The following is a 25,993-nucleotide window of genomic DNA, read 5'->3' as shown; positions in this document are numbered from 1 at the left end:
AGGTATTATGCATTTGATACCTTCACCTCTCAGGATGCTTCCTTTGGGCGGCAGATTAACGTTATTCCTTAACGGGACTGCTTTAGGACATCCCCAAGTCCTCCTGTGGAGGCCTATGGACCCTGAGGTGGAAAATAAGAGTGGTGGTAAGAACTTGCCTTTTGTTATCTCTATTTCTACGAAGTCCATAGGGTCCACAGGACTCTCACCCTGCCGCACCTGTGCTTCAGATGGGCTTTTCTCTGGTCATCGGTTTTCCGTCTCCTTCTCTGAATGTGATTCTTGTGTGTTTCAGACTTTCTTCTCTCTTTTGTTCTCCTCCTCCGGCCTTTGGCTTATTACGTAACTGAAGGTGCCTTGGTCTGGGGGTGGGGTATAGGAGAGGGGCCCCGGTGCATCCTGGGATGACAAGTTTAACTGTGAGGTGTCCGATGTCTCCGCCATCGTCTATACCCCAAAGGTCTTCTGTGCTATGGACTTCGTAGAAATAGAAATAACAAAGGTAAGTTCTTACCATATCTCATTTTTTCACCACTTTCTTTAGCATATTCTCTAAAGTTTTGTTAAACCTCTTCACTAAACAATCAGTCTGAGGATGATACTTGGAGGTCCCCCAGATTAGCAACCTTAAACAGGCGTCACAACTCTTTCATGATTAATGACATAAATGGGGTACCCTGATCAGTTAGTATTTCCTTAGGTATTCCCACTCTGTGTAAAGACATGTACTAGTTCCCTCGCAATTGGCTTTGTTGCCGTATTGCGCAATGGTATGTCTTCCTGGTATCTCGTATTGTAATTCATTACCACCAAAATATACGTATGACCCTAGGCAGACTTTATTAGAGGAAATATAGAAACAAATGTGGGAGCGCTTAATGTATTAGAATCAGATAGTTCTCAAATGTCTTGATGGCTATCTGATTCTAATACAGTTGTTGCCTATATTATTTTTGGATGATCAAATAACTGACTAAGGGGCATATTCAATTAAACCCTGCGGCTAATTATCGCGCTTGACGTAATTCAATTAGCGGGGATTGCACGCGCGGTTGTCCCCGAGACCCCGCGCGCGAGTCCCCGCTGTCGGCCTGTACATCGCACCTCATGTAGGTGCGAGGTAAAATATGCGTATAGCCGTCCTAATAGGGCTCGCGCTAGATGCTATAACACACTGTTTCCGCGTTACTCGCGGAAACAGTGTGTTCCCGCGTGCGACATAGGAGTTAACGGCGCGGGGAAACAGCTATTTTATTGAATAGCTTAACCCCGCGCCGCGGGACTGTCAAGCCCCAATTACTCGCGGGACTATGTCCCGCGGGTAATTGGATATGCCCCTAAGTGTAAGACTACTTTCTGCAAATAAACTTCAGAGGTTATCAAGGACTACTCTGAGACATTTTCACTCTATTATGAGAACATATCATATTTCGTATCTATAATCATATTCCATTACCGTTTTATATTACCTTCCTATCCTATTTTTTATGTGATCGATTTATCTGCTGATTTGTATAGATACATCTTTCAAATAATTTTATTGATTTATTTTATGTCATTGAGACAATAAATGTGAGTTTATTTTTTTCATTATTTACATGTGTGCTACAGCAACAAATCATTAAGCGCTCCCACATTTGTTTCTATATTTCTTGTAAGTTTTCTTGGGGTTTGCCTACCCCATAAGTGGTGAGCTGCATTTAGATTTGCATTTTTCAGTTTTTCCTGGAGCGCCTGATTTTGTGTTTTGCTCTGACTTTATTAGAGGTCCAACCAAATCCATAGCTATTCTCTCAAACGGGACCTCAATAATGGGCAAGTCGACTTCTATAATGTGGCCTCAGGGCGGGATTCACTGTAGTCAGATACATCTATATGGCCCCCTGTCTACAAAAAGCGCTACAAAATTCTCCGAGGTTTTCTCTACCCCTAGATGTCCCACAGTTATGTGACCATGAGCCAGATCCATCACCCTTCTTCTATATGCCTTATGAGCTATCAATTGTTCCACTATCTCTTGTCTCTTTTTTTTTTTTTTTTTTCTATCTTTTTAGACATTTGATAGAAAAACTATTTATATACTGCCATGTGTGGGTATGACACTACTGGGTTTCCGTCAAACACTTTTACATTCTCTCTAGCCTTTTCCAGAGTAGGGTCTTTAATGTCTCCGAGGCAAAGATCTCTTTTCTTACTTCAAGATCAGGCATACAGTCAACTGGTTCAACAATATTTTCTACTTCATTAGGGGGGTACATCATTTTGAGCTCCACTGCTGCTCTCGTTGTTTTCTGACTCCCCAATTATGCTTGGAAAAGGGAACACTTCAGACTCTGGGAACATTCCCACTGCCACTTTATCGGCAACCTTATCAAATTGGTGTGGGTCATTTACTTCTGTAATAAATTGGGTTTTCCACAGCTTCCCGAAGTGGGAAAAATCTCTTCCCAATATAGCATCACACATCAAAGAAGGAACTAGTCCCACAGTGACTACACTAGGACCACACTGTTTCTATGTTCACTTCAGCAGTAACATAATTTTGAGTATCCCCGTGTATATAGGGTACATCAGTTTTTCCTTGATGTTTTGAGGGGTTCAGCAGGCTACAAGAATCTCAGAGCCTCTACCCGTTTGCTCTCTACAGTGATTTTGCACATTTGTTTATTTGGCTCAGTCTGTTGGTCTGCAGTACAGGCTACCTAAGCAAAGAAAGATATTCTGCGATTCACATAAGCAATATCACATTGCATATGTACAGAGGTAAGTTGACAATTAGCAGCAGCATGGCCCAAGAAATACACCCAAAACAACTGCTCATATTTTCTCAAGTCTATTACGAGGTGGGAACCTTGCTGGCAAATCTCAAAATATAAAGAATGAAAATGAACAGCGCTGCCAGCGCTGTTCATATTCCTCTTCATACGCATTTTCCACACCTGAGGTAGAAATTTCAGAGATTTAATCTATGGTTTGCTGCTATAATTTCCAGAGACCGACTGCCCATAAAATATCCTTGTCCGGAACACACAGTTCAAGAAGGTACACCTCCCTTTATAGAAACAGAATTCATATCAAAATTCCATCACTCCACAAAGTACTATAGCACATATCGGGAAGCATAGTTTATATTCAAATCCAAATCATTAGATGTATGTTTAAAATTCTTCAGACTTTATTAAAACCGTTCCATGACTCCTCACAGGGGGTGCATGTAATCCTTACATTGGCCAGTAGTATATTAGCCGGAAATATATCAGAATGAGCTCACCAGACCTTCAAGGAAGCCAGCTTTTCTTTGTAGTATTCCCAAACCTATGAGTAGCTTTTCTCCAGGGACCTCCGTGTGGTATTACATCTGGCAAATCTCCAGGTTCCAACCGTGTGAGCGGGTCTGAATCGGGCCCTAAATGTGAGTAGCTATAGAATGCTATATAAAAAAATATAATACATCCATCCATCCACATTACCCTTAGTGTATTAAATATATAATATATTGAACTAATAGTAGAATTTGTCCGCCACTCAGGATGGTACAGCTAAAAAAGCGGGTGCCCTCCTAATGGTAATGTATAAAGAAATCCTCTGGCATGGGTATGCACCCATGTACTAGTAAAGGAAGGCGGCACTCCGATTGGTGAAAAAGATGTGTATTCAAACAAGCGACATCATCATGGCAAATACGTGTCGACGTTCCAAGGCACATAGGCCTTTTCATCAGGACATAGGCCTTTTCATCAGGACATAAACAGTTTATGTGCCTTGTAATGCCGACACATGTATTTGCCATGATGATTTCGCTTGTTTGAATACACTTTCATCGTTTTCACCAATCGGAGTGCCGCCTTCCTTTACTAGTGCATGGGTGCACACTCATGCCAGAGGGAAGATAGATAGAATGAATATATATATATATATATATCTATCTATATATATATATATATCTATATATCATACAGTCAGGTGCATAAATATTGGGACATTGACAGAATTTTCATATTTTGGCCTCTATTCACCACCACAATGGCTTTGAAATGAAACAAACAAGATGTGCTTTAACTGCAGACTTTCAGATTTAATTTGATGGTAATCACATCCAAATCAGTGAACGGTGTAGGAATTACAACGGTTTCTATATGTGCCTCCCACTTTTTAAGGTGCCAAAAGTAATGGAACTATCAACTCAAAAGCTATTTCATGGACAGGTGTGGGCTATTCCCTCGTTATTTCATTATCAATTAAGCAGGTAAAAGGTTTGGAGTTGATTCTAGGTGTGACATTTGCATTTGGAATCAGTTGCTGTCGACTCTCAAAACGATGATCCACTATCAGTGAAGCAAGCCATTATTAGGCTGAAAAATCAAAACAAACCCATCAGAGAGATAGCAAAAACATTAGGTGTGGCCAAATCAACTGTTTGGAACATTCTTAAAAAGAAAGAACGCATCGGAGAGCTCAGCAACACCAAAAGACCCGGAAGACCACGGAAAACAACTGTGGTGGATGACTGAAGAATTATTTCCCTTGTGAAGAAAAACCCCTTCACAACAGTTGGCCAAATCAAGAACACTCTCCAGGAGGTAGGTGTATATGTGTCAAAGTCAACAATCAAGAGAAGACTTCACAAGAGTGAATATAGAGGGTTCACCACAAGACTTAAACCATTGTGAGCCTCAAAAACAGGAAGACCAGATTAGAGTTTGCCAAACAACATCTAAAAAAGCCATTACAGTTCTGGAACAACATCCTATGGACAGATGAGACAAAGATCAACTTGTACCAGAGTGATGGGAAGAGAAGAGTATGGAGAAGGAAAGGAACTGCTCATGATCCAAAACATACCACCTCATCAGTGAAGCATGGTGGTGGTAGTGTCATGGCGTGGGCAAATATGGCTGCCAATGGAACTGGTTCCCTTGTATTTATTGATGATGTGACTTATGACAAAAGCAGCAGAATGAATGCTGAAGTGTTTCGGGCAATATTATATGCTCATATTCAGTCAAATGCTTCAGAACTCATTGGACGGTGCTTCACAGTGCAGATGGACAATGACCTGAAGCATACTGCAAAAGCAACCAAAGAATTTTTTAAGGTTAAAAAGTGGAATGTTATGCAATGGCCAAGTCAATTCCCTGACCTGAATCCGATTGAGCATGCATTTCACTTGATGATGACAAAACTGAAGGGAAAATGCCCCAAGAACAAGCAGGAACTGAAGACATTTGCAGTAGAGGCCTGGCAGAGCATCACCAGGGATGAAACCCAGTGTCTGGTGATGTCTATGCATTCCAGACTTTAGGCTGTAATTGCCTGCAAAGGATTTGCAACAAAGTATTAAAAAGTGAAAGTTAGATTTAGGGTTGTTTAGATTGTCCCATTACTTTTGGCCCCTTAAAAAGTGGGAGGCACATAGAGAAACCGTTGTAATTCCTACACCGTTCACCTGATTTGGATGTAATTACCCTCAAATGAAATCTGAAAGTCTGCAGTTAAAGCACATCTTGTTTGTTTCATTTCAAAGCCATTGTGGTGGTGAATAGAGGCCAAAATATGAAAATTCTGTGTGTGTATATATATCTATATATATATATATATATATATATATATATATATATATATATATTAGTGTGCGTGTAAGTATATAGGTGTTTTATATAGTATATTTTATATAGTATATTTGATATATATACAGCGGGTAAAATAAGTATTGAACATGAACACATCAACATTTTTATCAGTACAGGTTGAGTCTCCCATATCCAAATATTCCGAAATACGGAATATTTTTAGCATGACTGAGATATTGAAATCTTTACTTTTGGTAATGACAGCTTCAAGACGCCTCCTGTATGGAGAAACTAGTCGCATGGATTGCTCAGGTGTGATTTTTGTCCCATTCTTTCACACAAATAATCTTCAAATTTTGAAGGTTCTGTTGGCCTCTTCTATGAACTCTGGAGCTCATTCAGGCCCGCTCGCTAGATGCGTTTGCTCGCACCTTGCATATGCAAATCCAGCACAAGGCAGGTGATCACACAGCAAGGCATTAGCACGCCCGCTATGTTTTGGCGTGCGATCACTTTGTGAATGAAGACACCTACCAGCCATTCATAAAACGCCCACTTGCGCACGTCATCTCATGGAAGTGCATGAAACCATTGGTACATTGAGCACCATCGGATGCGATCACAGCGCTTGAGGTTGACTATACCCTGCCGCAAGCACTGCGATCACTTCAGTGTGTATTTCAATCAGGTGACGTGTACAATGACGCTGCCTGTTAATTATGAACGCCTCTGAAACTGCGTTGAGACACTCCCCCGTTTCTAGTGGCCTGTTACAACCCACAAGCTGCTTGACCTGCATTGCGATGTGTACTCGTGCGCAGAAAGCGTCAATCGGCCAGCTACAACCGAACGCATCCTAGCGAGCAGGTCTGAATCGGCTCCTCTGATCTATAGTTCTTGCCATAGATTTTCAATTGCATTCAAGTCAGGTGATTGGCTGGGCCATTCTAGCAGCTGTATTTTCTTTCTCTGAAACCAATTGAGTGTCCTTGGCTGTGTGTTTGGGATCATTGTCTTTCTGAAATGTCCACCCTTGTTTCATCTTCAGCATCCTGGTAGATAGCAGCAGATTTTTATCAATAATGGTAATTTTTTTTCCTTTCATCCTTCATTCAATTATATGAAGTATGCCAGTACCGTATGCAGACCCTCCAACATGACCCGTTACATTAGGTACAAAATGCTCTGCTCCTGGACTTCTTTTTTTTTTTTCAATATTTTTTATTGACCGGTATTTATCACAAGGTACAGAGTACACAACCAAAGTACGTCAATATAACAATAATGTTACATCATAATAGAAAGAACAACAGGTCTATATTTTCAGATTGGTGTTGAAAACATTCAAAACAAATATAAGCGGGTCATATATATATAATCGTCAAAAAATTTGCAAAATCGGTGTTAAACAAGTTACTCAAAAACAATTCCAAAGGAGATTTAAATTTTCAAAAAGGGTTCCCAGAGCTCAGTATTTCCATATTATACCAGGATGTGAGGCTTCTCTTAGTGTAGCTGATAGGGTGTGTATATAAGGAAGCCAGATGTCGAAAAATTTCCTTGCTAATTTCTCTTTTTGTATTGTGGTGTTTGTCCAGTCCATTGAAAATAAGAATGAAAGCCTAGGATACATTAGTGAGATGGGTATTGGTTCAGGAGTAATCCACTGGGAAAGTATGGTTTTCTTTGTGGCTGCAGCTAACTTATTAAGCAAGATGCAGTTGCTTTTTGTCAAGGTATTAGAGTGTGTATTGGGATAGATTCCCCAGAAAGCCCAAGTTTTATTGATAGTGAATTGGATTTTTAATTCACCAGTGACATAGGTTTGAAGCGATTCCCATATTGTCTGTACCTGTGGACAAGTCCACAAGCAATGTACAATATCTGCTTCTGGTGATCCACATTTGTAGCAGTTAGAGTTGGGAGCGTTGTCAATAAGGAATTTTAATTTGGGTTTGAAATAGGATCTATGTAGAATTTTTCGATGCATTTCAGTGTAAGGAAATAGAAACTAATTGTTTGGACCGGAGTGAGTGTAGATAAGAGAGGTGGTAAAGGAAGTCCTCGTTTTACGTCGCACCATCCCATCCAACCAACAATCTCTGTCTTCATCAGTTAAGGATGAAAGGATAGTTGAAATATAACTATTTGCTTGTAAGAATTGAAATAATGGGATAGTTAGTGAAGGATATTTCTCCTGTATCTGAGAATGGGTAAATAGGAAGCATTTGTAGTGCATATAAGAATCTCAGAAAACAGATCATTTTATATAAATTACATTGGCCTGTGTGTGTCCGAGGTAGATGGGCCCATTTTGTAAAGTCAGAATAAGTTCTGGTAAAAAGAGGCAAGTAGTTTTGGAGTGTATATTTTGGAAGGGTGATTAGGAATTTGTATGCCCAAGTAGGTAAGACAATTAGCAGTGGCCCAGTGGAATGGAAAGGAGGTACCCCATCTCAATTTTGCAGATGGAAAAGAGGCTAGTTCTTCTGTCTTATTATAATTAATTTTAAATCCAGATATCAAATTAAACATTTCTAATATCTTTAATAGATGAGGAATAGCGGCCCGTGCATTCCTGAAGTAAAGCAGTATATCATAGGCAAATGCCGAAAATTTAATTTCTAAAGGTTTCAGTCGGATACCTTGCCATCTATCCTTCTTTAGAAAGTGTCGAAATAGGGGTCAAGCACCAAATTAATAGTGGGGACAGTGGGCATCCCTGTCTCGTGCCTCGGGATAAATTAAAATAACGATTTTGAGCATTTATGATCAGGAAAGCCATTGGTGTCTGGTATATTGTGTGAAATACATGTAGGAACTCAGGGCCTGAAGATGGAGAATTCTGGTTAGATGGAATCAGGACACTCTGTCAAGCGCTTTATCAGCGTCACAGCTGATAAGGATGTTTTCTTGTTCTAGTTAATTATGTGTGGAGCATGACTGCCAGTAAATTGCAAACATTATGTACAGTCTGTTTTTAAGGAAACCTGTTTGAGCTGGGTGCAATAGTCTAGGTAATATCAACTGTAGACGAGAGGCCATAATTTTCGTAAAGATTTTGAAATCTTGGTTTAACAGGGAAATTGGCATGTATGAGGAAACGAGTGTTGAATCTTTGTTCGGTTTGGGAATCAATATTACTCTGGCAGTGTTAAAATCTGGTGGAGCAGGGTTGCCGGTGAGAATAGAGTTGAATAGTGTAGAGAGATAGGGTTGTATCTGGGAAGAGAGGATTTGGTAATAAGAGGCCGAAAGGCCATCAGGACCTGGTGTTTTCCCGGTGGGTAAAGACTAAATAATAGTGTTTATTTCCATTTCAGTGATTGGAGATATGAGTAATTATCTATCTGCCGTAGTGAGTGTTGTGAGTTCTGCTTGTTTCAGAAATGTTAAAACTTGAATAGGGTAATCAGAAGGAGCTGTATACAAAGATTCAAAAAATTCCCAAAATAATTTGTTAATGTGTACTGTGTCAGTTAGTCACACCCTGAGCATTCCAGAGGGAAGATATACATTTATAAACATTAGAGGGCCTCGCCCAACCAGCTAATACCTTCCCTGGGCGATTACCCCATCTGAAAAAATTATTTTTCTGGTATGATGAACGGAGTTGTGCTTGTTCAGTACATAGTGTGTCATAGACAGATTTAGCATCTTTATATAGCAATCTATGAGCCTCTGAGGGGTTACTCAATAAATTTGAGTATGCCTTTGTTACCTCACGGGTGGCTTGGGAAAGCCTCTGTCGGAATTGTTTCTTCTTTGAAACCACATAGGACAGTAAATGACCTCTCAATACTGGCTTTGACGCTTGCCAAAACAGGTTAATTTCTACTTCAGGGTCCATAGGGTCCACAGGGTTGACCTTGGGGTATAGCTGGATCTGGATCCACGGGCACCACGCAGTTAAAGCTTTAGCTGCTCCCAGGATGCACTTGGGTCCATCCTCCTCTATACCCCGCCCCCGAGCCACAGCACCTCAGTTTTAGTTGGTGCCCGGCCGGAGTCGGCTCACCCTGCGCAGGGGGGCTGCAGGAGCAGTCCCCAAAAGCTTTTTCATTTATTTAAAAAAAAAAAAAAAAAGAGCCTGTTAAGTTTTTTTTCTTGTAACTTGGCTCTGTACCGGCAGCGAAGGGCTGTCTATACAGTCGCCCACGCTGCCGCTCTTCTTCCCCGCTGGCGCCGCGACGCCAGTATCGCACTGGGGATCTCGGCGGGAGGCCAGAGTCCGTACTAGCCGGACTCTGGGTACCTCTCTGGACTGCTGCCGGGGACAAGGTAAGCCGCGAGTCGCCGATTAGCGGCGGCTCGCGGGTCTTGCCAGACTATGCAGTCCTTTGCCCCCGGTTCTAGGGGACAGACCGGGGGCCGCTAGCGGTGGCGGCGGGCTCCCCCTCTAATGAGGAATACCCCGTCAGTCCACTAGACCACCAGGGTTAATTCTTGGCAAGCTGGCTGCCGGCAACCCGGGGGTTAATGGCTAGCCAGGGGAGAAAGCCTTCCCTGTATAGCGGCTCCTCCCCTCAGCTCAGTGCGCCTTTCAGCTCGTAGTCTGGCGTCGCTGAGCTGCAAATTACTTGGCCACTCCTCCTCTGAGGTCTCTGGGGGCCATTTTCTTGTGGCAGCGCAGATTCTCGCAGGGAGCACGCGGACCCGTCCCCCTGTGTACCTCTCCCCTGATCAAGGACAGCGTACACAGCACTATAGCCCTCCCAGACACTGAATCTGGGCAGGTTGATTATAGTGGAAAGGTGCAGTGAATATATCTTCTCTGCATGGTATGTGACTTTTGCTAGTGCTGCCTGTGCTTATTTGTGGGGGAGGGGCGTTTCTACAGACCTATATAAATCACGTATTTGTGAGGTCCTTCACATACAGTTGTACGCTACACAGTACCATATTGTGGGCTGTTGTTCAGCACACTGGTGAGTGTGCTTGTTTCGGCTCTGTTGCCAGATATATTTATTTGTAAAATATATTTTGTCATGTCGGACGAGGAGATTGAGCACTCCGTGGCTCCGATGTTGGTCTCTTGTGGACGCAGTTCTGCAGGAGTGGATAAGGAGGTTTTGTCACTGGATGGCCTGTGTAGACGGTGCCAGGTGATTCCTGGCCCCTCACAACCTCCTATAGCGCAGGAGCCACCATGGGCGATGTTTTCTCAGGTGCTGGCGTCTATTGCAGACCGTCTGTCGGTACCGACTGCGGTTCCTGTTAGGGCGTTGTCCCAGCCGGCCATCCCCCATTCCCCGGGTGTTCCGCACTTATTGCGCAGCCCCCCAGGGTCTCAGTCGGTTGGACCTTATGTGGGGTTGCCTATGTATGTACAGGCTTCCCCGGTGACGCAGCAGTCTGTGGTGCCTTTCCAGGCCCCTCTGGCGGCTCCTCCACCCTGGGTGGATGTGCTCTCCAGCTCCGTACAAAATTTGGCGGCCGCGTCTTCGGCTTTTCAGTCTATGTTGCAGACTGACATGCCTTCCAGGGCATCAAAACGCCCACTAATGGCGCAGGCAGCACAAGTATCGGACTCGGAGGGGTCCTCAGATGATGGGGAGGTACATGACGACACGGACTCGGACACATCGGTCCAGGAAGTGGATACCAAATCGTCCATTAATGTGCGAGCACTGGTTAGGGCGGTGCGTGCCATTCTCTTGATAGAGGATGAGGCCCCAGCTCCTAAGTCGAAGTTTCCTAGTTTTAAAAAAAACTAAGGTGGCTTCTGCGGTGTTTCCCCTGTCTGATCAGTTGACGGATCATATGGCGGTGGCTTGGCAGGCGCCCAGTAAGAGATTCCTACCTCAGAAGCGGTTGGCTTCTAATTACCCCTTTCCTGAGGCACATTGTAAGAAATGGGAAACTCCACCGGCGGTGGATTCTCACGTCACCCGTTTAATACGGAGCGCTACTTTGCCATTGCCGTCTATATCCTCGCTGAAGGATCCCACGGACAGGAAAGTGGAGACTTGCTTGAAGTCTATTTACTCCCTCTCAGGTGCAGTGGCCCGACCATCCATGGCCATCTCCTGGGTGGCCAAGGCCATTGAGGGATGGGCCAACACCTTGGAGGATATCTTTCCGGACGACGCTCCGGATGTCCAGAGGGCGTTGTTGGGACAGATGAGGGACGCTGCTTCCTACATCGGAGAAGCCTCTTTGGATGCTAGTCTGCTGACTTCTCGGGTATCGGCTGCAGCGGTGTCTGCCCGCCGATCCTTATGGCTGAGGTCCTGGAGAGCGGACTCGGATTCAGAGAAGGGCCTGGAGGCCTTGCCTTTCAATGGAGAACTGCTATTTGGTCCGGACTTGGACAAAATAGTGGATACTCTGGCTAAATCTAAATCTGCCTTCCCCCCTTCGGCTTCTGCACCTTCTAAGGTACGGAGCTCTGCTTTTCGGTCCTTTCGGGTTCAGGGCAAGGCCAAAGGTCAGTCCTTCCCGGGGCAGTCGGCGACCAAGGCCGCTTCTAAGCCCAAGAAGCAGGCCTGGAGTGCCAGCCGCCCTTCTTCCAAACAGGAAGATAAACCTTCTGCCTGATGGGACGGGTCTCCCTCTGGGGGACCCCAGAGTGGGAGGCCGACTTCTTCTATTTGCCCAGTGCTGGCACAATACCACCACGGATGCCTGGGTTCGAGAAGTGGTCTCCCAGGGGTACGCCCTGTCTTTTCGGCACAGACCGCCCCACCGGTTTTTCTGCACGAGTCCTTCTCAGGACAAGACCAAGACTTTACAGATTCAGGAAGCTATAGAGTCCTTGCTGAAAGCAGGGGTCATTGTTCCCGTTCCTCAATTACAACGAGGGACGGGGTACTATTCTTCTTTGTTTCTGGTGCAGAAACCCAATGGTTCTCATCGCCCTATCCTCAACTTGAAGTCTCTGAACAAATTCCTCAGGGTTCCCAAGTTCAGGATGGAAACGTTACGTTCCATCACTCTGGCGATGGAGCCTGGGGATTACATGGTGTCCCTGGATATCCAGGACGCCTACCTCCATGTTCCGATAGCACCTTCGCACCAGCGGTATCTGAGGTTCGCTATCCTTCAACACCACTATCAGTTCCGGGCGCTACCCTTTGGCCTCTCCACGGCACCGAGGGTATTCACAAAGATTATGGCAGTCATGGCTGCACATCTTCGGAACCAGAATGAACGGCTGCTGCCGTATCTGGACGACCTCCTGTTGCTGGCGAGCTCCCCGGAGGTACTGCTTCAGCATCTCCACCTGACGATCGCTTGCCTGCAAGTGCACGGGTGGCTGATAAATTGGAAAAAGTCCTCCCTGATTCCATCTCAGCGGATGGTTCATTTGGGAGCCCTGCTGGATTCTCGTCAGCAAAGGATTTTCCTGACCCCGGAGATGGTCTCCTCCCTACAGCTGTGGATACACAGTTGCCTGAGCAGTTGCCGCCTGTCGGTCCATTCGGCTATGAGAGTTCTGGGCTCCATGGTGTCGACATTCGACATGATGGAATTTGCCCAGTTCCATTCCCGGTCCCTGCAGAGGCTGATTCTATAGGAATGGATCGGGTTACCTCACCGGATCCGCTCTCAGATGCTGGTGTTGTCCCCGGAGGTTCGGCAGTCTTTGGCTTGGTGGCTTCAGACAGCTCATCTGGTCGAGGGGTGCCCCTTTTGGATCCCGGACTGGGTTGGCTCACGACGGATGCCAGTCTCCGGGGTTGGGGGGCAGTGACCGGCTCGTTGTCGCTTCAGGGTCGTTGGTCTGCGGAAGAAGCACTTCTTCCCATCAACATTCTGGAACTGCGGGCAGTATACAGGGCCCTGCAGTCGTCCGGTCCCACTCTTCACGGAAGGGCGGTTCAGGTGCAGTCCGACAATGCCACCACGGTGGCATATATCAACCACCAAGGAGGAACTCGCAGTCGGGCAGCGATGTCGGAGGTGTCTCACATCCTTGCTTGGGCGGAGTGTCACATTCCAGCGATCTCGGCAGTCTTCATTCCCGGAGTCCTCATTTGGGAGGCGGACTTCCTCAGCCGTCACGACGTGCATCCCGGGGAATGGTCGCGTCACCCAGAGGTGTTTCAGCTACTCGTGGACAGGTGGGGGTTGCCGGAGCTGGACTTGATGGCCTCCCGTCACAATCACAAGTTGCCCGTTTACGGGTCAAGGACAAGAGACGCAGGCGCCTGTCTGGTAGACGCACTGTCGGTGAAATGGACGTTTCACCTGGCGTATCTGTTTCCTCCGATATCCCTACTTCCTCGGGTTCTGCGGAAATTCAAGCAGGACGGCGGCACGCTCGTGCTGGTAGCTCCGGCGTGGCCCAGACGTCCTTGGTACTCCGATCTGAGGTGCCTCTCCATCGACGCTCCATACCTTCTTCCTCAGCGTCGGGACCTGTTGTCTCAAGGGCCCTGCCTTTACCCGGATCTGGGTCGGCTGTCTCTGACGGCGTGGCTCTTGAGACAGCCGTCTTGAGGTCTAGGGGTTTCTCCAGTTCGGTCATTGGTATCATGCTTAGAGCATGCAAGCCTGCTTCCGCACGGATTTACCACAGGGTGTGGCGCACTTACTTTCAGTGGTGTGAATTCAGAAACTATGATCCTCAAGTGTTCCGGGTTTCCAGAATCTTGGAGTTCCTTCAATCGGGTTTGGACCTTGGCTTACGCCTTGCCTCTCTGAAGGTTCATGTGTCTGCTTTGTCCATGTGGTTTCAGCGACGGATTGCCACACTGCCAGATGTTCACACCTTTTTCCAGGGTGTTCTCAGGATCCAGCCTCCCTTCGTGCCTCCTGTGGCTCCTTGGGACTTGGCGGTGGTGCTACAGGTCTTGCAGGGTCCTCCTTTTGAGCCGCTTGAGTCGGTGGAACTCAAGTGGCTAACGTTTAAGACAGTTTTTCTCCTGGCAATTGCATCTGCCAGGAGGGTGTCTGAGTTGGGGGCGCTTTCCTGTCGCCCTCCTTTTCTGATTTTTCACCAGGACAGTGCGGTGCTCCGAACTCGTCCTGAGTTTTTGCCCAAAGTGGTCTGAAAATTCCACATTAATCAGGAACTAGTTGTGCCAGCTTTTCAGTCACCTGATCTTTCAGCTGGTGAGGCTTCCTTAGATGTAGTCCGGGCGCTTAGAATCTATGCGGACCGGACTGCTTCGGTTAGGAAGTCTGATTCATTGTTTGTCCTCTTCGGTTTTCACAAGAGGGGTTGGCCTGCCAACAAGCAAACGTTAGCCCGTTGGCTTCGTTCAGTTATTTGTGAGGCTTATGCACAGGAGAGTTTACCTGTGCCAGCCTCTGTTAAGGCTCACTCCACTCGTTCTGTGGGTCCCTCTTGGGCTGCTAGACGTGGCGCCTCTGCTGTTCAGCTGTGTAAGGCGGCCACTTGGTCTTCAATTCAAACGTTTTTGAGGTTCTATACGTTTGACACCTTCGCCTCTCAGGATGCATCCTTCGGATGCCGGGTGCTCCTTTCAGCACAGGAGTGTCCCCGCCCTTAGTTGAACTGCTTTGGGACATCCCCAAGCTCAACCCTGTGGACCCCCTATGGACCCTGAAGTAGAAAACAAGAGAGATGGTAAGAACTTACCTTTATCTGTTTCTAGGAAGTCCATAGGGTCCACAGGGCGCCCGCTCTGACGCACCTGGCTTCAAATGGGCTGTGTGGCTGGTCACCGGTTTTTCCGTCTCCCATTTCTGTGAGTATGGTTTCTTGTGTGTTCCAGTCTTCCTTCTCTCTGTTTAGTCTCCTCCTCCTGCCTTAGCTGCTTACCAACTGAGGTGCTGTGGCTCGGGGGCAGGGTATAGAGGAGGATGGACCCAAGTGCATCCTGGGAGCAGCTAAAGCTTTAACTGCGTGGTGCCCGTGGATCCAGATCCAGCTATACCCCAAGGTCAACCCTGTGGACCCTATGGACTTCGTAGAAACAGAGATAACAAAGGTAAGTTCTTACTATATCTCTTTTTGTTCTCAGTATGAGCTTGGTTATTTTGTGTGTAATTATGAAAAGATTGGAGTAGATGATTTTTAATGTCGTCAGAGGAGGCTAGGTAGTCAGGAAATCTCCAATTGAAATAGCTGTAGCATGGTGAATTTAAATATATTGTGAGACTAATGGGTGTGTGGTCAGAGAGGAGGATTTCGGCGATCTTTGAATCTTTGACACTATGTAACAATGAGTTTGATATGAGCCAATAGTCTAGTCTAAAGAAAGATTTATGTGGGTGTGAAAAAAAAGAAAATTCTCTAGAAAGATGGTGTAAAAATCGTCATGGGTCTAATAATTGCAGTGACTCAATCATTAAAGATAATGTGGGTGGAGCATTACGAGAATTCCATTTGTCTAGGACCACCTGAGGTATCTAAGGAAGAGTCAAGAATAGCATTTAGATCGCAACCAAAAATTAAAAAGCCCTCTATCCAGCACTGTAAATGAACAAATATGTCTGAAAAAAAGGTGGCGTTTGGGCCTGTAGGGGCGTAAACACAGGCCAAAGTAAACATTTTGTGTTCAATATCAACTTTTAAGAATATAAATCTTCCCTCAGAGTCTATCCATTCATCTTTAATCTCTTAATGTAAAGATTTGCCAAATAAAATAAGTACGCCACAGGATTTTGTGACAAAAGATGCGCATTTGTATTCACTAATCCAGGTGTCTTTTAATGTGTTAGGATCATCCGCTTTCCAATGTGTCTCTTGCAAGAACACCACATCAGGGCGAAATTTATTTAAATGTTTTAATATTCTTTCTTTTAATTGGGGTATTCAACCCTTCCACGTTCCAAGAGACTAGTTTGAAAGTATTTTTGGCAACTGTGTCAGAAACAGCACCATCAGGTGTCACTGACATCAACCAATACCCAGTCTATGGAAGTAAGAAGGGCGAAGCCACATTATAAACACGATCCGCCCGTCCCAGCTAGCAAAGTCGTTTAGAATTTTAAGAAACATGAACGTTAAACTTTGTGATATATAATTGTGTACCTCAGTGTGTGTAATGTTACCAGTAATTCAAACAAATTGTGACCTGTCAAAACTTTTACAATTTTTTTTTTAACCCAAAAGGACTATTTCAAATATCGTCATTACATAAAAAGAAAAATTTCTTGTTTAGAGAAAATTAGTAAGTAGTGAGAAAAGAACACGAGTGAGAGAATGGACCCACTCCACTTAATTACCCAGGGTAAATATAAAACATTGTATCTCAACAACATCAATAATATTAAGAATACCGTATTAAGCCGCAATAGCAATATTATAGGCATGAACGTAACTATAAAAGACAGATATCTAAACGATACTTATCAATCTTCTATGTGGTCAGTCATTGTCATCCATCTGTGAACCAGGAGAAGCAGAATTCAAAGAAGTAAGGAAGGTCTTTGCCGTGTCGGGGAGTCAAAGTAGTATGGCTTTCCGGGGTTTATAACCCGTAGCTTTGCGGGATACAGTAGGGCAAAACGGATTCCTTTCGAGAAGAGTTCCTTACATACTGGGGAAAATTCTCGTCGTCTTGATGATGCTTGGAAAGAAAAGTCTTGAAAAAGAAGTAATTTGTATCCATCATAGCAGAGATTAACTTGTTTGCTATATGCTTCCAGAAGTTTCACCTTGTCAAGGTAGTTTAGTAGCTTAAAAATGACTGGTCTGGGTCGTTGTTGTGAGGACTGGCGTTCTGGTCCGATACGGTGTGCCCGTTCTACCATGCATGTTGACGGTACTGATGTGACTCCCAGGGTCTCGGAGCCAGTTAGAGACCAAGGAAAGAAGATCTTTGGATCGCACCGTTTCCGGGAGACCAATGAGGCGAAGATTGTTTCTTCTGTTGCGTTTTTCCAAATCTTCAATTTTGTCATTTAGAGCGGCTAGGTTTGAGTCTTGAGATTGCAGTTGTGATTTGGCCTCATGTAAATAATCTTCCAGGGTAGAGATACGATCTTCGGCCTCAGTTAACCGTTTAGTGTGTTGTGAAATCTGCATGGTGGCAGAATTGATTGCCTCTGTCAGAGGGGCTAGTTTAATATCCAGAAGAGGGGAGATTATTTCAGATATTTCTTTGGCCCTTTTCACAGACAGAGAGCTATATTTGGTAGTGTCGAATAATGCATCTACCGAGTCATCTCCCTTGGGAGAGGCTGGGGAGTGAGATGAGTCAGAAGTTGTAGCTTTATCTCTTCTCCAGCTTTGGACTTGACGTTCTGAGAGCCTTTAGGACCACGAGGCATTCTCCCAACCTGTTTCTCCATGGTTTCGTGTATGGATACTAAAGGTCTGTCAATGAGAAATAGAGATAATATAATAGAAATGTGGTATGTGAATTAGACGACGTTGCCACTTGTAGATATAGACACCGAATTGCTGTATATTACACCCAGAACGGTAGAGGGGATGGAGAGCGTGGTGTTAGTCAGAGTCAGCAGCCTTGGAGCAGGGAATTGTTGGTTACCTTAGAGAGGGCAACAGATTGAGCACGTATATGGATGGGGGGGTTGTATATCCCTCCACCCTTTTGTCTGCGTTTTCCCAAATTGTGAGCAGCGGCCAGCGCGGTAGCCACAGAGGGTAGTACTGTTCTGTAGTCCTCTCAGATGGTCGTCCGTTTTTCAGCTGTTGGCAAGGGTTAGCTGGAAGCCAGTGTATATATTTGCACTTTGCCAGGACTTATCCCCAGATGTTTGTCTCTCACAGGGGTGGGGGGCTCTTTTAAAATGTGGCCATTAGGTTGGGTCCACTCACCGGAAGTGTTCTAGAGTGGTGCCTTAGTCTCCCTGTTGTTAGGATTTCTACTTCAGGGTCCATAGGGGGCCCACAGTGTTGACCGTGGGGTATACTGGATCTGGATCCACGGGCACCACGCAGTTAAAGCTTTAGCTGCTCCCAGGATACACTTGGGTCCATTCCTCCTCTATACCCCGTCCCCGAGCCTCAGGCACCTCAGTTTAGGGGGCTGCAGGAGCAGCCCCCAAAAAGCTTTTTTTTTTTTTTTTTAGAGTCAGTTAATACATTTTTTTTGTTGGACTTGGCTCTTCAGAGCGGCAGTGACGGACTGTCTATACAGACGTCCACGCTGCCGCTCCTACTCTCCGCTGGCGCCGCGACGCCAGTACTGCACTGGGGATTGTGGCGGGAGACCAGACTCCTTACTAGCCGGACTCTGGGGACCTCCCTGGACTGCTGCCAGAGACGCGTCTTCGGCTTTTCAGTCAATGTTGCAGAGTGGCATGCCTTCAAGGGCGTCAAAACGCACACTAATGGTGCAGGCGGCGAATTTATCAGACACTGATGGGTCCTCGGGTGATGGGGAGATACATGTTGACACGGACACCTCGGTCCAGGAGGTAGATACCAAGTCGTCCATTAATGTGCGAGCCATTCTTCTAATAGAGGATGAGGCACCAGCTCCTAAGTCGAAGTATCCTAGTTTCAAAAAGGCTAAGGTGGCTTCTGTGGTGTTTCCCCTGTCTGATCAATTGACGGATCATATGGCAGTGGCTTGGCAGGCGCCCAGTAAGAGATTCTTGCCTCAGTAGCGGTTGGCTGCTAATTCTCTTTTCCTGAGGCACATTGTAAAAAATGGGAAACTCCACCGGCGGTGGATTCCCTTGTCACCCGCTTAATCGGGAGCGCTACTCTGCCATTACCATCTATATCCTCGCTGAAGGATCCCACGGACAGAAAAATTGAGACTTGCTTAAAGTCCATTTACTCCCTCTCAGGGGTGGTGGCCCGCCCGTCCATGGCCATCTCCTGGGTGGCCAAGGCCATTGACGGTTGGGCCAACGCATTAGAGGATACCTTTCCGGACGATGCTCCGGATGTCCAGAGAGCGTTTTTAGGACAGATGAGAGGCGCTGCTTCCTACATTGGAGAAGCTTCTTTGGATGCTAGTCTGCTGACCTCTCGAGTATCGGCTGCAGCAGTGTCTGCCCGCCGATTCTTATGGCTGAGGTCCTGGAGAGCGGATGCTGATTCAAAGAAAGGCCTGGAGGCCTTACCCTTTAATGGAAAATTGCTATTTGGTCCGGACTTGGACAAAATAGTGGATACTCTGGTTAAATCCAAGTCAGCTTTCCTGCCTTCAGCTGCAATACCTGCCAAGGTCCGGAGCTCGGCTTTTCGTTCCTTTCAGGTTCAGGGTAAGGCAAAAGGTCAATCCTTCCCGAGGCAGTCGGTGGCTAAGACCACCTCTAAACCCAAAAAGGAAGCCTGTAGTGCTAGGCGCCCTTCTTCCAAACAGGAAGATAAGCAGTCCGCCTGATGGGACGGGCCTCCCTCTGGGGACCCCAGAGTGGGAGGCCGACTACTTCAATTCGCCCAGTGCTGGCTAAGTACCACCAGACGCCTGGGTTCGAGAAGTGGTCTCCCAGGGGTACACCCTGTCTTTTCGGCATAGACCGCCCCATCAGTTTTTCTGCACGAGTCCTTCTCAGGACAAAACCAAGGCTTTGCAGATTCAGGTAGCTATAGAGTCCTTGCTGACTGCAGGGGTCATTGTACCCGTGCCACAGCCTCAATGTGGGAAGAGGTACTACTCTACGCTGTTTCTGGTGCAGAAACCCAATGGCTCCCATCGCCCCATCCTCAATTTGAAGTCTCTGAACAAGTTTAGAGTTCCCAAGTTCAGGATGGAAACTTTGCGTTCCATCATTCTGGCGATGGAACCGGGGGATTACATGGTCTCCCTGGATATCCAAGATGCCTACCAACTTCACATCAGTGGTATCTGCGGTTCGCTATATTACACCATTACTACCAGTTCAGGGCTCTACCCTTTGGTCTCTTCACAGCACTGAGGGTGTTCACCAAGGTGATGGCAGTTATGGCTGCCCACCTTCGGAGCCAAGGTGAACGGCTGTTACCGTATTTGGACGACCTCCTCTTGCTGGCGAGCTCCCCGGAGGTACTGCTTCAACATCTCCACCTGACAATCATTTGTCTGCAAGCGCACGGATGGTTGATAAACTGGAGAAAGTCCTCCCTGATTCCATCACAGCGGATGGTTCATTTGGGGGCCCTGTTAGACTCTCGTCAGCAACGGATCTTTTTGACTCCGGAAAAGATCTCCTCACTACAGCTACGGATACACAGTTGCCTGAGCAGTGGCATAGTGTCGGTACACTCCGCAATGAGAGTTCTGGGGTCCATGGTGTCGGCATTCGACATGGTGGAATTTGCCCAGTACCATTCCAGGCCCCTGCAGAGGCTGATTCTATCGGAATGGAACAGGTTACCACACAGGATCCAGTCTCAGATGCTGGTGTTGGCTCCGGAGGTACGGCTGTCCCTGGCTTGGTGGCTGCAGACAGCCCATCTCCTCAAAGGGCGCCCCTTTTGGATCCTGGACTGGGTTCTGCTCATGACGGATTCCAGTCTCCGGGGTTGGGGGGCGGTGACAGGCTCGTTGTCACTTCAGGGCCGCTAGACAGCGGAGGAAGCCGCTCTTCCCATCAATATTCTGGAACTGAGAGCCATGTACAGGGCTCTACAGTCGTCCGGCACCGCTCTTCAAGGAAGGGCAATACAGGTGCATCCGACAACGCCACCACGGTGGCGTACATCAATCACCAGGGAGGAACTCGCAACAGGGCTGCGATGGCGGAGTTGTCTCACATCCTAACTTGGATGGAGTGCTACCTTCCAGTGATTTTGGCAGTCTTCATCCCCGGAGTCCTCAATTGGGAAGCGGACTTCCTCAGCCATTACGACGTGCATCCCGGGGAATGGTCGCTTCATCCAGAGGTATTATAACCACTCGTGGACAAATGGGGGCTGCCAGAGCTGGACCTGATGGCCTCTCGTCACAATTACAAGTTGCCAGTGTACGGGTCAAGGACAAGGGACGCCGGCGCCAGCCTGGTGGACGCTCTGTCGGTAAAATGGACGTTTTAGTTGGCATATCTGTTCCCTCCGATATCCCTGCTACCTCGGGTCCTGTGCAAGTTCAAACAGGACGGAGGCACTCTGGTACTGGTGGCCCCAGCGTGGCCAAGACACCCATGGTACTCCGATCTGCGGAGTCTGTCCATCGACGTTCCGTACCTTCTACCTCAGCGGCGGTACCTGTTGTCTCAAGGGCCCTGCCTTCACCCGGATCTGGGTCGACTGTCTTTGACGGCGTAGCTCTTGAGACAGCCATCCTAAGGTCCCGGGGCTTTTCTAGCTCCGTTATTACCACCATGCTGAGGGCACGCAAGCCTGCTTCCGCACGGGTTTACCACAGAGTGTGGCACACTTACTTTCAGTGGTGCGAGTCCAGAAACTATGATCCCCAAGTGTTCAGGGTTTCAAGGATTCTGGCTTTTCTTCAGTCGGGTTTGGATTTAGGATTACGTCTTTCCTCACTGAAGGTGCATGTGTCTGCTTTGTCGGTTTGGTTTCAACGCATGATTGCTACTTTACCGGACGTGCACACCTTTTTCCAGAGTGTTCTAAGACTCCAGCCACCCTTTGTGCCTCCTGTGGCCCCGTGGGATTTGGCGGTGGTTCTTTGGGCCCTGCAGGGTCCTCCTTTTGAGCCTTTGGAGTCTGTGGAGCTCAAGTGGCTAACGTTCAAGACTGTGTTCCTCCTGGCAATTGCTTCAGCCAGGAGGGTGTCAGAATTGGGGGCACTTTCGTGTCGCCCTCCTTTTCTGGTTTTTCACCAGGACAGAGCAGTGCTTAGCACTCGTCCTGATTTTCTGCCTAAGGTAGTTTCCAAATTCCACATTAATCAGGAAATTGTTGTTCCAGCTTTTCAGTCACCTGATCTTTCGGCTGGAGAGGCTTCCTTAGATGTTGTCCGGGCTCTCAGAGTTTATGTGGACTGGATGGGTTCCATTAGGAGGTCTGATTCGTTGTTTGTTCTCTTCGGTTTTCACAAGAGGGGTTGGCCTGCCAACAAAAACACTTTAGCCCGTTGGCTTAGTTCTGTTATTTGTGAGGCTTATACACAGGAAGGTTTACCTGTTCCAGCCTCTGTTAAGGCTCATTCCACTCGGTCTGTGGGTCCTTCTTTGGCTGCTAGCCGTGGCGCCTCTGCCGTTCAGCTGTGTAAGGCAGCCACCTGGTCTTCCATTCAGACGTTTTTGAGGTTCTATGCATTTGACACCTTTGCCTCTCAGGATGCATCCTTCGGGCGCAGGATTCTCCTTTCTGCACAGGAGCGTCCCCGCCCTTAGTTGAACTGCTTTGGGACATCCCCAAGGTCAACCCTGTGGACCCCCTATGGACCCTGTAGAAGCAAATGAGAGATGGTAAGAGCTTACCTTTAACTCTTTCTTTGAAGTCCATAGGGTCCACAGGGACCCCGCCCTGACGCACCTGGCTTCATATGGGCTGTGTTACTGGTCACCGGTTTTCAGTCTCCCTTTCTGTGAGTGTGATTCTCGGGTGTTCTAGTCTTTCTTCTCTCTGTTTTCCTCCTCCGGCCTTGGCTACTTACCAACTGAGGTGCCTGTGGCTCGGGGGCGGGGTATAGAGGAGGATGGACCCAGTGTATCCTGGGAGCTAAAGCTTTAACTGCGTGTTGCCCGTGGATCCAGATCCAGCTATACCCCAAGGTCAACCCTGTGGACCCTATGGACTTCGAAGAAAGAGAGATAACAAAGGTAAGTTCTTACCATATCTCTCATTATCCCCTATGTATGGTGCTACGAAACTCTGGTAAATAATGAAAGCATGGTCACTCGAGCATGTATCACAATACATTTTTATTGTACTTTCAATGTGTAAATACAGATCTCTGGTTGAGTAATGTAGAGAGTGTGTTGGTAAATTTAGAAAATTATCTTTCTTTCAGAAGTAGAAGAGGCTGCGGGGAAGATGAAGAGGGTCCAGTTTAAGTTGGAGGCTTCAGAAAAAGAGAATCAGATTCTGGAGATATCTTTGAGGCAGCGCGATATGGAAGTCAGTCGACTCCGAGAAATTACACGGTAGACTATTTTTTTCCCTAACCCTTTAATCTATAAGATTTAATCTAAATCATTCTATCTGCACTGTCTATTGTCCTTTCTTTTTAACTATACGTTTAGTAATAATTAAAGTAAAGCTAACTGAACCTTCCGCCAGTGTCCTTGCTGTTCAGTGTTGTATGCCTCCTGCAATTTTATAAGACTCTGCTTGTCTACCTTAGCCCACAGAGACTGACACTGTGCACAGATGCATGAATTGGTTGGGTCTTACAAAGGTGTAGGGCCAGTGATATCAGTGCAACTCTGGTGAAACCATGGAGATTATCGGTGCACTGTGCTGAATATGTCTCAGGAGCTTCAGTCTATTACTGAGTAATACTGAACTCATGGATCTAGGGCTACCTTAGATTCTTAGGGGGCGATTTAATTATTTTTTTTCGCATCTGATCTTCCATTTATATTAGGAGTCACTGCTGTATCTTGGAGTATAGAGGGCGCTAGTGCTGGAGCGGGCACAACTACACTACAGACTTGTTGGTCTGCGACTCCTCCCCCCCCCCCCCCCCCCCCTTTATGCCCATTTCCTGGAAATACTTAAGTTTTAAATTTGTGCACATAGAGTAGGGCACAGCTTTTCTTCTAAGTAGGATATTTTACATTTAATTCACTACATTAGAGGTCTTCAACTGAACACCTGCATTGAGAGCATGGGCTCCGGCACTGATAGCTGACGTTCTGCCGCTCCCGGCTCTCCACCAATGGGCTCCTGGCTCTCCACTTTGGCAGTTGCTGCTGCTGTTCGTTTCCTGCCAAAATCACCTAACCACTTCTCCCTGTGGGTCTATTCATGAAGATGTGTGGTACAGAATTGCTAATTTCCGCTATAGATCGCATCAGCTTAATGTGCGGTGTTTAAGTTACAACACCACACATTAGCCCTCCTCCGTGCAGTGCAGGGGCTGTGCAGCCTATTGCCATAAAGCATAGCACCTGACCGGCCACTGCTACAATCCCTGCGAGCCCAGCAACAGGTAAGAGAGGCGCAGGAACGATTTTAGATTGCCCCCCAGCATAAAATCGCTCCGACACCCTGATATAGATATCTATATGTCAAAAGAGAGCAAACTGGACGCTCCACAGTGCATAAAAGATTTAATTCAAAGTACACACTAAAAAATAATGCAGACAAGGTAATGTGGACACGAATCAAGTGTTAAAGAGGATGGACTGGTTACCCCATGGTTTAAATGATAAATACTCCACTGGCGAACTGGATCATCTCCGCTGCTTGAATCTCGGGTTCACAACACACTCCGACATCCGCTCATGGAGACTTAGGGGTCTATGTACTAAATTGTACGAAAATTGATAAGTCTGTGATAAGTGCCAGCCAATCAGCTCCCAACTGTCATTTTTCGAACACAGCCTGTGAGATGACAGTTGGAAGCTGATTGGCTGGCACTTATCACAGACTTATCACTTTTCACTTTGTCACTTATCACTGCTTAGTACATAGACACCTTAATTTTTAATGTGTACTTTGAATTAAATATTTTTTACTCTATGGAGCACCCCTTGTTCTCTTTTGACAGTTTGTTTACCCGAGCAGCGGTCTGAACATTAGGACATTGGTGCAAACATTTGGACACTTGAGGCTGAATAGTGTTCCTATTTTAGTTGAGGACATATATGCATGGATACTAATTCCCTATGAATGTGAGGAAGCTGCATACCGGCTATTAATATTGATATATGGGAGGGAGGGACAAGGAGTGATAGAGGCATTAGGCCCCGCCCCCTACCCATACACCCGTAAAGCACGCCATTACGTCAGCGAGGGGCTGGGCTTCCATAGTCAGTGACGGTCAGGTCCATCAGTGAATGAATGTGCTGTGTGATGCAGCTGAGTCGGCCAGGTTCCTGTCAATGTTTGCAGCATTAGGGGCCCCTGGGTGACCGCCCCACCTATAATCCGGTCCTGGGTCTTTGTTGTAGTTTATTGACTTAACTTTTTTTTTTTTCTTCTTCAAGGTCCATAGGGCTCCACAGGGGAGACAGTGGGGTATAGGTGGTGGTTAGGGGGACTGGACATCAACAGATAAAGCTTTTCTGTCCCAGGATGCTCTGGTCCCCCCCCTATACCCCACCCACAGCCTGAGGCAATTCAGTTTGTCGTTGGTGTCCGACATGAGCTGGATCACCGTTTACACAGTGGGGCTGCTTTTAAGCAGCCCAAGCTTTATTTAATGTTTTCTTTTATTTGGTTTTACTGAAGAGCAGGCAGCGCTAGGCAGTTCTCTGGTCGCCAACATTGCTGCCCCATCACCCCTTTGCGGTGCCGCAGTTCCAGCCCCAGGCTTGGTACTTACGGGGGGGCCTGGCCAGCGTGACTCCATGGGAGGACCCCAGACTGCAGCCGGGACACAGGGGGACAGGTAAGGCGGGTCCCCGCTCGCGGGAATCCGCGTCTATGTGCAGTCTTACCTTCGGTCTCAGGAGACAGACCTGGAGGTGCTCATGTAGACACTGGTTCGTCCGGGACTCCACTAGATCACCAGGGCATACAATTA

The 25,993-nt window shown here is 46.8% G+C and overlaps 1 protein-coding gene across 4 annotated transcripts in view; it reads left to right on the top strand.

Annotated features, from left to right (window-relative positions):
* Window positions 1–25,993, top strand: part of CCDC14 (coiled-coil domain containing 14) — an 85,386-nt gene that overhangs the window by 47,780 nt on the left and 11,613 nt on the right. For all 4 annotated transcript variants that reach the window (XM_088460729.1, XM_088460726.1, XM_088460727.1 and 1 more), the window contains one exon: window positions 23,312–23,444. In XM_088460729.1, coding sequence (XP_088316855.1) covers window positions 23,312–23,444 — 133 coding nt within the window. The remainder of the gene's footprint in view (window positions 1–23,311; window positions 23,445–25,993) is intronic.

This window comes from Taudactylus pleione, unplaced genomic scaffold (genome assembly GCF_031769625.1).
Source record: "Taudactylus pleione unplaced genomic scaffold, aTauple2 ptg000977l, whole genome shotgun sequence".
Lineage (NCBI taxonomy): Eukaryota > Metazoa > Chordata > Amphibia > Anura > Myobatrachidae > Taudactylus > Taudactylus pleione.
The sequence above is the reverse complement of the archived record's forward strand: the minus strand, read 5'-3'. Positions and strand labels throughout refer to the sequence as shown.